The following is a 14,737-nucleotide window of genomic DNA, read 5'->3' on the forward strand; positions in this document are numbered from 1 at the left end:
TGGTGTAACCTTAGGGGTCAAATTAATGTGTAAACTTTAACATTATGATATAGTTTGTGACCTGAAGCTAAACTCTAAAGGATGTCCATCTGTCATAAACCTGGTAATGTAGAATGGGAGGAAGGTAATGCAGCCCGCCTGACCTGCAGCAAACCGAACACACGTGACGTTCAATCAAATGACGGTCACGAGAAGTAAATCTAACACTCGCAACGGACGAAAAACACTTTCAAAGGTCTTGTTCCTGGTGGATTTAGCTCTCGTAACCACATCTCTTACTTCGCATAATATAATAACTAAAAGAAACGTCTTGCTGTAGTTAAAGCCGCGCATCTAAAGCAAAAGTGCACATTTGTCACAATGTCTGCAGGGAATTGGGTTTGGATGCTGACGTAGGCGAAGTCCAAACAACATTACCCACAAAAATGCTTGCATTCATCTTACAACCGGCCCTCGGCGGACGGGCAGTAATTGGCCCGGGCTACCGTCCAGAAAGCTTAAGGGGGAGATCTATACTTCAGTGGAAGTGTGCCAGAGAGAAAATGGTGCAGAGCAAATATGCAGATAATTTTCTCCTGGGGAAAAAAAAAAAGGGACTGAGGGGGAGATAAAAGGAAAGAAAAACCTGACTATCTGGATACTGCAGGGTACGGATTCATAGAAGGCAGCTACCACAATTATAAAAGTTTTACAAATTGTGTTTGTGTTTAAGATAATTGCATTTGTAATGAGGTGTTGGTGGAATCCTGCTTGCTCAGCTCCTGTTATTGCCTTCCTGACAGACAATGATTTTGTTTCTGGTGCATTACATTGTGCTGTTGATACCCATCTCTAAATATCTATACAAACCCAAGCAACTTCTAAAATTACTGGCCTGGTTTTGGAATTTGGCCTCGAATTTGACAGAGACTTGCTCTTTAGTCTCTTATTAAAAGGTAGATCATCCTTTAATCGACAGAACGATGCCAAAATCACAAATGTCCTTTTCTTTAAAGCGATGCTGAAAAACATTTCCATTTGTGAAGTCACTTTCAGGATGGATAATTGTAAAGCAGTTTTGGCTCAATGTCCAAACAACTCCCTCCAAAATGCTGCCAAGTTTTAACAGTTACCACAAAGAAATATTCCCGTTACGACAAGTCCTGGTCTTCCTGCAATGACTCAGTTTGAAATCAAACTTTGAAAAGATCTGAACCGTTTTCAGAATTTCCCGGTTCAGAACTGTAGAACAGCAAAACTGGGTTATTTTTCTACAATTTGGATGCATTTATGTATTTATTTTCATCATGTTTCAAAGATTCAATGTCCCACTTAAGTTTTGTAATTTCACCTGAAAACAATTTCATCCATCGATTGTCTATACTTGCTTAAACTTAATGTACGGTAGGATGGTGTCTATCTCCAGTGGACATTGGGTGAAAGTCAAATACTGACAGACCAACACAAAGACACACAACCAGGCTCACAGCAAGACCAATTTAGACCAACCAGTTAACCCTGACAAGTGTGGAAGGAAGCCAGGGTACCTGGAGAGAACCCACGCATTCACATGGAGAACATGAAACCTCCATCCAGAAAGAAAAGATAAAAATGTTTTCACAATTATCCACTACTTTGAATTGGTCCATAATAAGAGTCCAATAGAAAACATCAAACTCTGAACCTACAAGTCAAAGTAAACAGCACAAAGAAAGGCAAAAGTATCCACTAGTATATTTGAACCTCTTTTATTGTTGTCAGAGGATGAACAAAATACCGATGACGATACAATAATCACCACAGTCAGTAACGTCACTTTGGCTGCAGTAGAAGTTACACAGTGCAAAAATGCTCAGCTAAGACCTTCACACTTTCACGTATCTTGACGCTGCAACTATACACAGCTTGTACAACATATTCACAATTATAGAGCGAGACTCGAGTGACAGTTTCGCCACATCCTGGTAGGAAATTATAAAGGCATGCTGGTCACACTAAGTGCTGCTATAGCCTACGACACTAGGAGAAGCGCGGAGTCGGTAAAACACAGAGAGGGCTGGGTGGGTAGGTCAGGGGATTTTCTGTCTTTTGTTTTGTTTTTTTTACTTCACGTCATGTAAATAGAAAAGGAGATGTGGCTGCCTGGCAGTGGTGTCCGTCGCTTGTTGAACAGGCTTCTTTGGGCTGTTCCGTGCTGTGAACGTCCTTCCTCTTTCGCTTCCACTTTCCCAGATGAGGGCGGAAGGACTTCAAATGCCACACCAGAGAAAGTCACAGGTTTGTTTTCAAGCAAGAGTAAGAAGAATAAGAAAGTGAGGCCGCCTTCAACTCTTTAGGCACTCGTTTGTTCGCATGCGGTGTCTTTACATGCCGGACAGCTGAATGTATATCTAGAGATTTAATAGTTTTTTTTCTGCTAAAAAACCAAAAACATCACCACGCATGTCGGGAGCGGATGTCTCGTGGATGTAGAAAAAGGTTAGCAGGTAGTAAAAGCTTTTGAACGGTCCATGAGGTTATTTAGTTTGTGTAACATGCGAAAGCTTGGCGTAGCGCTTTATGGACACAGCTCCTTGGTTCTTCGCTCTCACGGTTTCGGGCTGAGGCACAGAGATGAATCTACCTTGTCGATATTTGCGCGGGGTGCATGACGGTAGCCGAGCTAGCCTTGGCTGCTCCGCTGGGATCTGAGGCTGCACGGCTTCCAGGCAGCCATTCCTTTTTCCTTTCTTCTGCTCCTTGAGAAAGAAAGACCAAGCAACAAAATGTGCGCTATATTACATTAATTTAATAGTTTATCTTTAAGCACAGGAGAACCGCGTCTCCTAATCGGAACCCTCAGGATCTCTGGATGTGACTCACTTGAAGTTTAGCGAACAGCGTCGATCAGCTTTTTCCTAAATGTCCTGTATTTTCCTGGTAAATCATCAGTTCAACCCCCGACTCCCTGAGCAGACCCTAATCAAACTTTAATGAAGGCTATTTTTTATAACCAGGATGTGAACGCAGGATGAAAGCTTGTGTCTCCGACTTGTGGAGCACAGTTTCTGAAGTTCGAGAAATCAGGAATCGCACTCAGACTGCATTTCCCCTCACCCCCATCTTCATTCTCAGAGTGAACACAGACAAGGTATACAATAATGTCTCTTTGACAGCAGCAGAGTACGGAGTTTTTATTCCCAGCGATATCCAGATTCGGTTAGTAAAGGCTGAGCTAAGTGAACAGTGGGTATGGTCTCTATAACAAACAGCTACATGGCTCAATTCTGGTTGCTAACACGTTTGTTTTGTTCTTCCCTGAATCTCTTCATAATTACTGAGGGACACTTCAAATGAGGTGAAAGTTACATGAGGTGATGCTTGGGGGTCTACTGAAGACAAAGACAGGGAACAGTCCCCACCCCTCCTCTTTGGGGCTGCCTCGTCACTGCAGCTGGCATCCCCGGCAGTCGTCCTCCGGTTCGGTGTTGTCCGAGGAATAAGAGCTCTCCTCGCTCACTGCCAAACAGAAAAACAGAAAACGTCAGTTTTTATAGGCTTTAGCAAGGCGTGACACAAACTCCATTTCCTTTCGGTGAAACCTTGGCAGCTCTGTAAGGGACATCTAAAAAGCACTTTTATCGCAGTAGCTAATACGATGGAGTATCAGGGTCATTGTAGATAAAAGAGAGAAAAGTGACCATGGAGGAGTATGATCAGTTTAAAGCTGTGTGTTTACTAAGCTAGGACGTGAACAGGATTTAACATTCAGCTGTTTAGAAACTAATTGGGTTTCCAAACAGCTAGACTAGATGGGTTAGACGTTAAACTGGTTCATTTATTACAGCTAGAAACTAGTGATCAGGCTCTAAATCAGGGTGTAGTGATGGACTCAGACCTGAACATTCAGAATCACATAAAGACAGTTACAAAGTCGGCCTTCAATCACCTGAAGAACATTTTCAGGATTAGAGGACTAATGTTTCAGTAAGATCTAGAGAAACTCATCCAAACATTTATCTCTAGTTGCAATTATGACTGCAAGTGTCTTCACAGGTCTGCCTAAAAAAATCAAACCTCTTGCTGCAGCTGATCCAAAACGCTGCTGCTGGCGTTCTCAGTAAAACCAGGAGGATAGAGCACATCACCCCAGTTCTGAAATCTTTACACTGTAGCTCATTGTATAGACTTTAAAATACTTTAGTTAGTTAAATCACTGAACAACTTGCATACATTAAAGACCTGTCGTTGTTGTATTAACCTCCCAGACCACCCAGGTTCTCTGGTTCTACTCTGCATCCCCAGAATCGGAACCAAACAGGGAGAAATAGCATTCAGCTTCTATGCTCCACTAATCTGCAACAAACTTACAGAAAATTGCAAAGATGCTGAAACACAGAGTTAAAACTCCCCCACTTTTTTAATTGCCTGTGATTCATAATAACTTGTTCCTGAAATGTGTAATACAAATAAACTTGACTTGACTTAAAGGAAGAATATGTTGGAAAAGCACCTGGAGCCCACAGCTAAGCAAGGTGTAGGATCTGTGACGTTGTGGACTGCTTCTCTACTGAAGTGCCTGGGAGCCTTTATATAATCTTTGAAATACAATTTCCTTTTAGATAAAAGGAAATCTGGTGGTAAACTGAGAGTGGGAGATAACTGAGTGTTTCAACAGGTCAACAGTCCAAAACATATCGACAAATCAACTCAGAAGGGCCATTCGGTTGGGGAAGGGACTGAAATCGTAGCAAGGGGCTTCAAGCCAAATTTAAAAGGTCATTTCTAAAAGGCAACAAAGGTGGTGATAAAAACGGTGTCCAAACAATCCAGAAACAGGCCTACGAAGTTCTAAATGAGAATCTACATTTATTCCCCTCTACAATTAAATGTTTCAGATCAAACTCATTTTAATATCAAATAAAGGTAACAATGAATACAAAAAAGAAAAACAGTTTTCACAAGATTCTTTCATTTACTAAAGTAAAACACTGTTGAAAATTGAATTGCCTGCCAGCCCTAATAACTGCTTGTACCATCGTTGGCTGCAACAGCAGGCAGTGAATCTTTTACATTGCTGTCAAAGACTTTTGGCACACTCTTCTTTGCAGGGCTATTTTTAATTTATCATTGTCTCGGGGCGTTTTGAAGCATGAACAGAATGTTTAAGGTAACGCCAAAGCATCCCGATCGGGACAAGGCCTCCCTGAAACATCAGATCCAACGTCTCACTGCTCAGCAATGGACTTCTAACCTTACAGCCAGGAGAATTAAAGGATGGAATATCATCTCTGAAATTGAGCCATTGGCATATCATGACAGTAATGGAGCAACCGCAACAGTCTTCAGTCAGAGATGTCTTCAGATTCAGTGGAAGACTGACAGCTACAGGATATGCTTCCTGCCCCCAGCGTCAATATCCACAACAACTCCAGACAGTGATGATCCTGGAGCGTTTGGGTTTTTCTGGGGTTTTATTTTGATTACTTCCTTTTTTTTTTATTCAAGCTCATCCTAGATTATTCTGTTTTCAGATTTTCCTTCGATCAATACCTCACTTTTGTTATTCCTTTAAGTCTCTTTCCCTCAGCCTGCCTGCCCGGTCTCCCCTCCCAGCTGCACCCCGTTTCCCAGTCAGCCACTTATCAACTAATCAAGCTCCCTGGTATATAAGCTCTTTATTTTCTTTCACTCACTGCTTGATTCTTCCGTTACTCATTTCTCCCGCACCACTTACGTTATTTTGCATTGCCTGTCTATCAGCACCAAGCCTGTAAGCTCTTGAAGTCCTACATTACGTCTCCTGCCTCCGTCTCTGCCCGTATTCTGGGTCCAACTGCAATGCCCATTATGAGAGTTAAGACACATTTAATTTCCCTTTGGGATAAATCAAGTGTTTTTTGTAGCCATGGGCATGCAGGTGTGCTTTGGATTACTATCCTTTGTAAACTATGTGTGCTTGAGCAAACTCAGGGTTTCCCTCAGCGTATTATAAGCCTGGCGGACCACCAGGCTATGCATTATTTATTTATTTAAGTCTTTTTAAAATATTTGCATTTTTAAAGACTTTATAGCTGGTGTTTAGGTGTTAATCTCCCAACCTTTCAATAACACATAATTATCAAGGGATATTTTCAAATTTCCTGTCAATTTTAAACATGTTTTTGACTCAAAAACACGACAGGCCGCTGGATGAATGCCCCAATACCCAACCACCAGGCTCAGCAGGTTTTCTGGCGAAACCCTGAAACTGATGGCTGGTACTCTCATGGCAGAGTGAAAGGGGACAGTGGCTGATTTTCACACCTTTACAGAGTGAGATAAGATCGGAGGACAAGATCGGTTTCTCATACAAGTACGGACTGATCGCCTGTCTCCCAAAATTAAGGAAATTGGGTCCAATTTATTGACCAGCCGATTTATCCTTGCATCAGTAATGTCAATATGATGATATCTAAACATGTACTATAAAAGTCTCTCACGCTTTTTACTAAGTAGTGCCGCATTACATTTGCTTCATTTCTTCTTCTTTTGTTGGTGTTTTTTTAACACCAATCTGCCAGTGGGCTAGAAATGGAAATTAGCTACTTCACTTTGATTTCATGTACTTTACAAGCTAATGTTCATTAGTAGGTATTGCCATATTTTAAAAAATACACTCAACTGATAGTTCCACTGCTTGTGCCAAAATTAAAGCAACACAGAGCCATCGCTCTACCACCAAAAGGTTTGACTGTCATTCTGAGCTATTGCTCTGTTGCTTTTCCACCACATGTAACAACTGTAACCTTTTATAAAGTCATACTTTTTATTATCAAAGGTTTTCACCAAACACCTTGCGAAACATTGAGATATTAAATAAGAGACAGGCCTCTGTGATCTTTTTTTTTTCCAGTCTCGCTCTTGTATTTTTATCATGAACTCTGTTTAAACTGAAGCAAAAGAGGCCTGTAGTGATTTCACATCTCGTTCTAGTTGTCTTTGATATCAAAATTCGCTTGGTGGTTATAAAGAGTCGGTTGTGTCGGTTGTGACAAAGAAGCAAAAGCAGAAGAAATCTGTAAGGTAGCTGCTCCTTTTTCTTTTCTTTGTGACAAGAAGAACAGCAGTGAACTCGGAGAACGAAACGGTGAGACTTACGCCACTCGGTCTGGATGGGGAGGAAGGCCCTGTCGCCGTTCTCCCTGATCATCTCCTCTATCCTGTCCAGAAGCAGCGACACGCTCCTGTCCTTGCCGGGCGTCTTACTGTCCAGCACGTGGTAATAGTTCCCACAGTACTCCAGCAGTCTCTGCAGCTCCCGCCCTCCCCGGAGGATGTGCTCCTCGATGGGCGTGTGTCCCAGCCAGTCGCCGCAGCTGAACAGCACCATGGTGTGGAGGCACGCGTTGTCTCCGAACAGAGTCTCGATGTGCGCCAGGAGCGTCCGCCTCTTCCTCGCCGTGAGCGACGAGACGACGGGGAGGACCAGCAGCAGGGTGTGGGGCCCCGGCCGCAGGAGGGCGGCCCCACGCTGCGACTCCTGCCGAATCCGCTTGGGGGTCCGGCTCACCGAGAACCAGTCCCAGCCCGGGGTGTCGACGATGGTGACCCGGCGGCCGCACACCAGCGCTTGCCTCCTAAGGCACAGCTCCGTCTCCTGGCCCGACTCGAAGAAGCGACGGCCCAGGATGGAGTTCCCCACCGAGCTCTTCCCGACGCCCTTCCAACCCAGCAGCAGCAGCCTCAACTCTGGAGACCCAGTAAAAAAAACAAAAAAACAAACATAAGCAGAATCAAACATGAAGCTTTTTTTTTTTTTCCCCCTTGAGCGCCCATCTGGTCTGTTGTTTCTGCCTGAACAGCATTAACAACACATGTTCACTTTACCCCTCTTGAACACACACACATACCTCGGGGAGGTCCTCCGATCATCTGCTCCCTCTGCCGGGCGTGCTCCTCCATCCTCATCCGCTCTTCCTCCAGCGCTCTCCTTGCCTGCTCCTCCTCCAGCAAAATCAATTCATTCACCTCAAAGTACCAGCCTGCGTGGAGGCGCCAATGAATAATTCACTGAGTCATTTTAGGTCAGCTCCGCAACACAAATGGTGTCTGGATTAATAATGCAATGATCAGAGAAGCCGCATGAATACTGCATACGAGGTGCTACTATTTATAACGGCGTAATAAGTCAGAGTTGGTTCGCAAACCTTGGTTGTCGGTGACCAGTTCTTCCACCTTCTCCATCAGCTCCGGTACTTGGGTGTTTTCCTCCGAGTCTTTAAGGGTGTTATCAAAGGCATGGTACCTGTGAAAAGACACAAATGTCTCATTTTCCAAACCTGTTTTTCTTTTTTCTTTTTTTTTTACAAATAAAAGATGTACAAAGTGTGGTGTGAATTTGCTTTCAGGGGTTTAGGGTTGTCGTCTCATTTCTTCTTGCGCCTCCAACAGGTTTTTGTCCCTCAGATGAGAGGGAATCTCATCCAACTCAGACGAGATTCCCTGTCTCTGCTGAAGATTCCCCACAGCATTGTGCTGCCACTACCATGTTTCACCAACAGAATGGTCTGTGCAAACTGTGCAGGGTTTGTTTCCAGCCATTTTTAGCTATTTGCACCCAGGCAGTCTTTGCCTCATCAAACTAAGGCATCTTCTTCCAAGTGGTTACATAGTCTACAACAGTGGTCCCCAAACTACGGCCCGCGGGCCAGATCCAGCCCGCCTCCACATTTTGTCCGGTCCCCTGAACAATACCAGAGAGCATTTAGATTTTTTTTCATATACCGTATTTTCCGGACTATAAGCTGCTACGTTTCTCCTAAGCTTTGAACCTTGCGGCTCATAGCCCGGTGCAGCTTATATGTGGATTTTTCTTCAACCACCAGGCGGCTCTTTACCAGGAAGTGAATCATTGGAAGTCAAAACTGGGAATAAAAGAAGAAAGCACCCATTAAAATGGAATTAGGTTTTAATAGGGAATTGAAATTTGAAAATGTTGCTGATCAGTTAAATAGCATTGAGGGGAAAAAGAAGATTTTTTATTTTTTAAATACTGGGATCATTATGAGAATTTGAGGCATAGATATTAGGATCCAGTAGTGCAACAATAATGGATGCAAGCTGCCGTTGAGATCTAAAGCAGAAGAAGAAGAAGACGCCTATTTTCATTTAGCACATGCCAGTAGCAGACACAAAGGATCAGCACTTTTACTGTTACAGTTAGAAACTACTGTAATCAGTTCAGTAATCAGTTTTCTTTGTCAACCGTAATAAATGATATTCAATTGACCTGTTGTGACTCAAAGTTTGGGTGTCCGCCCCCCTCTGCTGCATCGTTGTGGAAAACCTGGAGTGGCAGAGATATCTGCGGCTTATTTTTTGTAAAAAAAAAAATTTTTACAAAAATTTTATGTTTACCGATTAAAAAATAAAAACAAAAAAAAAACAACTTTGGGGTTGCGACTTATAGTCCGGTGCGGCTTATACTCCGGAAAATATGGTATTTATTTCATAAATAGTGTTATTTCCTGGATTTTTTCTGCAAAGAACCCATAGAGGGTTATTTGATTGTGCTGTATGGAAAACAATACATTTTTGCATTTAGGCACTCCTGCAGACGTCACACTTTTTCTGTTACAAACTGACTCCGGCCCGCCAGCAGAGAAGGGAAAACTTATGTGGCCCTCACAGGAAAAAGTTTGTGGACCCCTGGTCTACAACGTTCTGGTACGCTGGACTTGTTGGGGCTTCCTTAAGGCCAGATTTGTGGAATGACGATGCTCGTACTGCAGACCTCTGTTCTAAACTAAACATTCACTGATCTCTTCCGACTCCAATTATTGTCCTACCTGCTTCCACATCTCTCCACCAGCCACTGCAGGGCCTCTCCAGTGTTGGATATGTGCTCCTCGATGAACACGCCTTTGGGCAGCTTGTCCACTCCGGTGAAGAGGACCATGCAGTACCTCCAGGTCCCTCCGCCCAGAGCCCCCAGCTGGTCCTCTGCGGCCTTCCGCTCCCTGTCACCAAACGGCTGGCTGATGGACACCACCAGCAGGATGGCGTGCGGTCCGGGAGGGCAGAGGATGGCGCCCATGCAGGGGCCCTCGCTGTCCAGGCTCGGCGGGGGGCGAGCCGGGCTGTCCGACTCGGCGCCAGCGTTTTCGTCCGTGTCGCGCTCTTCGTCGTCCTCGGGGTCGGCCGGGATGGCCCAGGACGGGGTGTCGACCACCGTGACCCGTCGGCCGTAGATCTCCATCTGGCCCACGTTGCTGTGGGTCGTCTCCGTCCCGGCGTCGAACATCTCGTCTCCGAGGATGGTGTTAGCGGAGGAGGTCTTGCCCGATCGGGGCCCACCGAGGATCAGCAGCCGGCGCTCGGGGGGGTGGCGGCCCCGGTGGTCTCCTATTGACATAAAGAAAAAAATTTGATTTATTGATTTTGATTAAATCACTGCTGCCTCAGTTATTGGTACCCACAACAATCGCTTCAAAATATCTATTTTTTTCTCAGGAAAATTAAAATGTCCTGTTTTTATCTGTAATTATGTCATATTTTTATGACATCATTGGTATGCACAAAAAATAAATGTAGGATGTAAATTAAATAAACTCCAAGTGTTAGGTAATATTTGTTGGTCCTACTATTAAACATGCAACGGTATAACGAACCTCCGACCGGTTTGAAAGGAATGATTGGCTGATACCCATCATTCTCAATAACGAGAAAAGTAAATCAGAAAACAGGCATCCAAAAGAAATTGCAATACTGGTCCGGAAAAACTGGAGAAAAATGAAATACAGGAAGGAAAAGGCTAAAGGTAACATATTTGTTGGTGATGTGGACAAGATAAGTGACGATGTAATGTTTTTTTATTTTATTTTGTTAGCAAAATTATTTGTCCCGCTCGCTAGTCTCGGATAATTGTTAGAATTTGTTTGTCATAAACGTAGCTTTATGACGCTTTGTGGCACTAAATGAACGTTCAGACCTGCTGATTCACATCCTGTTGATACACTAGGGTCCTCCGAACAATATCTCGCTTAGGGCCCCCAAAAAGCTAGAAACAGCCCTGTTTTTCTCCAATAGGTCCTAAGAGAGTGTGAAATTGGAAAATGCAAATTTTGTGAGCGACGGAAAACAATTCATCATCAAATCTTTCAGCAGCAGAAAGATCCAAATTACCAAAGAAATGGTTGAACTGCACAGCACCACCTCAGCCCCCAGACCCAAAATGAATTAAAAACAAACCTGTGTGGTGAACTGAAGGGAAGAAAGCACGACACAGGACTAATGTAGGAAGGTAGAAACCTTTGAGTCAACCTTCACAGAGGAAGACTAAGTGCCATCCTCCAGCCAGAGAAGGTTGCATGAAGAATGAATAGCAGGGGAGAATGTGGCTGGCACCTGTGGCAGAGCAGCAGCAGTGGGCTGATTATCATATGTCCTGAGTGAAGAGTTATAAGTCAAGGAGAAATTTTGATGAAATGGCATCAGAGCTGAATGTGGATGCTCAGCAGCTGGCAGGAGAAGCAACGGACGCCCCGAGAGGATGAGGAGATGAGGAGCCGCGGGGGAGAACTTCATTGATTTCCTCCCGTAGAGGACTGCTGATGAGACTTTCTGCGCGTGTAGCTAATTCCAAGCGGCGCAACAGTTTCCCTATTTAGAGGAAACTGGGAAAGAAACAGAGCTGAGAGTTTTCCCAGGGACGGTGTGGTCAAATGAAGGTTGATGATGCAGAACCTGTTCCAGCAGAGAGAGAGAGAGACAGAGAGAGGAGAAGAAGAAGAAAAAAAAAAACACTTACCGGTGTCAGAGGCAGAGGACACAGCAGCCATCTTGGGCGTTGAACCTCTGGCTTCCTCCTCCTCGGGCCCCCTCCTACGTCTCCTTCTTGCTTCCACGGTGGATTCCTTTCCTCTGGCTTCTTCAGAAAGCGAAGTAGTGAACGCAGGCCTGCTTCTCGGCGTCTGCTTTCACTTTAAGTCTCATTCTACTGCAGTGTTACTCACTTCATCCTCAGTTTCTTGACTCCCACTCGTCCCTCATGCCTCTCAGCCCTCTTCTGAATCTCCCACAGCTTCCTCCTCACCTTAACCCCTGTTCAATGTACCACTTTGTCCTTGTCCACCAACGCTTTCTCCTTTGTCTTCTTTCTTCTTTTTTATCTCTCCAAGCTGACGGGAAACATTGTGCAATTCAGGAAACTGGATACCAAATCCACCCCTGCCTCTGCAGCTCCAGAAGGATGTCTCGTCATTTCTTTCTCTCTTTTTTTGAGGCAAAGAGGGGGAAATGTTCCTCCCACTCACTCCAGCAGCAGCAGCAGCAGCAGAATGGACCTGTATGCAGACTGCAGTTAGGAGGACTGATGGAAGGAAGGATAGACGGAGAGAGAGGGAGGGTCAGAAATAAGAGTAAGAGAGGGAGAGAGGGAGGACTCTTCTGTTTACAGCTGGCTGCTGTCCCCAGGTGCTGCATAACATACAAACACAATTAATTATATAACCCCTGCAGACAGAAATAACACAAGGCAGAAAGAGGCACTCATATATATAAATATTAACACAAGACAGGATCTTATGTAACATCTGAAAGCTCCTATAAATAGCAGATAGTAAGGAGACATAACATTAATATTTTCTGAAACGAAAACACGGAAATTAGCATCGATATGCGCCAATTAAGACACGGCAAAACCACAAACAGTAAATGACCAAACATAGCATATTCTGTGTGCACTTCTTAAAACATAATAACACCGTTGAGGCATTTTTATAAGCATTCGTTGCCATACTTTTACGTGTTTTAGCTGCATTAGCGCTTGGCCGTTGCTAGGGAGTTCGTTTTGCCCAAGACATCTCGGTATGCCGTACAGCGTCTCCAAGAGTCGCGACGCGACCTCGCCACCAACGGTACGTCGGCGCGTCTTCCATGTCGTGAGTGGCATCTTCTCAAGCTATCCTTGGACACAGGCTTTTCTGAGGAAAAAAAGGCTAAAGTTTAAAAGTTCTGATACTCGTAATCAGTCGTTTGCGAGATTAGGGACAATAAAATGAAACAATATTTCCGAATTTATGTAAGAAAGTAAAATAAATACAAAACCTTAACTAAATGGAGTTGTTGCAATATCAAATTTCACTTTGGGTTAGTTAAAAGTATTGTTCAATTGCTGAGTTTTAATTATTTCCTTTTTCACATTTTATTTCGGGTTTTTTTCCAAATGTATTTTATCTAAACTTTAGTGTAATTTTTATAATATATTGTCATATCTATACATTACATTGACATACAGCTCAAGTGACCTCTACTGTTTTGTCTTTATGGACACAAGTGTCGTAATGAGGCCTCTACAAACTTCACATGCCGTTTATTTTTTGTTATTTTTAATCCACATTATACACATCCATCCTTTTTCTTTACACCCTTGTCCCTTACTGGGGAGGGTTGCTGGTGCCCATCTCCAGTTAACGTTTTGGGCAAGAGGCAGGGTTCACCCTGGACAGGTCGCCAGTCTGTCGCAGCATTATACACATCATATATTGAATTATATACATTATTTCTTGTGAGATCAGTTCTGGATTATGGATGCTGTGTGTATATCATTCAGCATCAGTCTATATTTGCCACTTATGAAATTATTTCCAATTGTGTGTGGCAACACTAGATGAAACTCAGATTTTATGGAATTTTAGTTTTAGTAAATTCCTCAACACCACCACCCTGGGAATTTCAGCCAGATATTACCTTTTGTTTAAGCCACACAGGTTCAGTTATGCGAATACTGAAACAGTTAAGTTTACAAAAAACATTTATCAAATTCTTCTTAAAATGTTCTTTAAGAATAACACTCAAAAGGAAAATAAAGGGAAAACAAAGAAAAACAAATGAACTGGAGTAGCTGAAGTTACTGGCCGTAGGGGGCGCTATGGTACGGAGCCCTCCAGGGGACATGGGGATTTTTTTTCCTTTTGCGTTCCCTCGCAACAATCTACTGATCAGTTCATGCGGCATAATTGAATACTGTAAGCCTTTCTTACGGTGGCCGCCGAACTTTCTGCTTTAATACAAACTTATGTAAGGTTTTTCCATGGAATATTTCTGAGTTATTATCGCGGGATAAGAAGTCATCTGATTGTGTCTCTGTGTTCGTCTGAATGGTTTAAAGGGCTGCGTTCAGTGCCGTTCCATCCGAGCCTGAACAGACAAACATGCAGTAAATAAATCGATTTTTAATCAGTTTTTCGGCACCAAAGCGTTAATACGTTTTATTATAAAACACAGCAAACTAATGGTGGTCATGTGGGGAAAAGGAGGGCAGACAATATGGGTCCCATATGGGTTTGTCCGTGGGTTCCACAATGGCCCCACATGGGTTTGCCCATGTAGGGCCAGAGCCCACATGGGCACTACATGGTGGTGGCCCACATGGGTTTGTCCATTTAGGGCCCGTGTAGGGCCCATGTGGGCTGTGGTCCTACATGGGCAAACCCATGTGGGGCCATCGTGGAACCCGCGGACAAACCCATATATCAGCCCTCCTTTCCCCCACATGGGTCCCACCTAGGCATGCTGGCCGCACTGGGTTAACTCGGGGAATCTCATCTGTCCGTGTATCAATCATTTCCAAACCTTTTTGTTCTGTCGCAATTATCGATTTATTTAATTTTGATTAAATGCTCCAAACTTTACGAGGACTGACCACCCCGTTCCCCCGCTTCCTCATACACACAGAGCCAGCACCAGCCAGTCACCTTCCCATTCATACTTCATGACAGTCACGCCCACATCGACA

The 14,737-nt window shown here is 43.9% G+C and overlaps 1 protein-coding gene across 2 annotated transcripts; it reads right to left on the reverse strand.

Moving 5' to 3' along the window:
• Positions 1-1,711: 1,711 nt before the first annotated feature.
• Positions 1,712-12,842, reverse strand: LOC103147385 (GTPase IMAP family member 8). 2 transcript variants are annotated; one of them, XR_001663897.1, is made up of 7 exons: positions 11,750-11,780; positions 9,789-10,344; positions 8,148-8,245; positions 7,851-7,982; positions 7,099-7,689; positions 3,328-3,477; positions 1,712-2,717 (listed from the first exon to the last, which is right to left on the reverse strand). XR_001663897.1 is itself a non-coding variant. In XM_007565693.2 (7 exons), exons 2-7 carry the CDS (start codon positions 11,778-11,780, stop codon positions 3,404-3,406), a joined length of 1,482 nt encoding a protein of 493 aa, XP_007565755.1. In that variant the 5' UTR covers positions 11,781-12,417; positions 12,740-12,842; the 3' UTR covers positions 1,712-3,403. The 2 variants fall into 2 exon arrangements, 1 of the variants encoding a protein (XP_007565755.1); XM_007565693.2 differs by adding an exon at positions 12,740-12,842 and having other exon boundaries at positions 1,712-3,477; positions 11,750-12,417.
• Between the last annotated feature and the right edge of the window lie 1,895 nt (positions 12,843-14,737).

This window comes from Poecilia formosa, unplaced genomic scaffold (assembly GCF_000485575.1).
Source record: "Poecilia formosa unplaced genomic scaffold, Poecilia_formosa-5.1.2 Scaffold182, whole genome shotgun sequence".
Classification (NCBI taxonomy): domain Eukaryota; kingdom Metazoa; phylum Chordata; class Actinopteri; order Cyprinodontiformes; family Poeciliidae; genus Poecilia; species Poecilia formosa.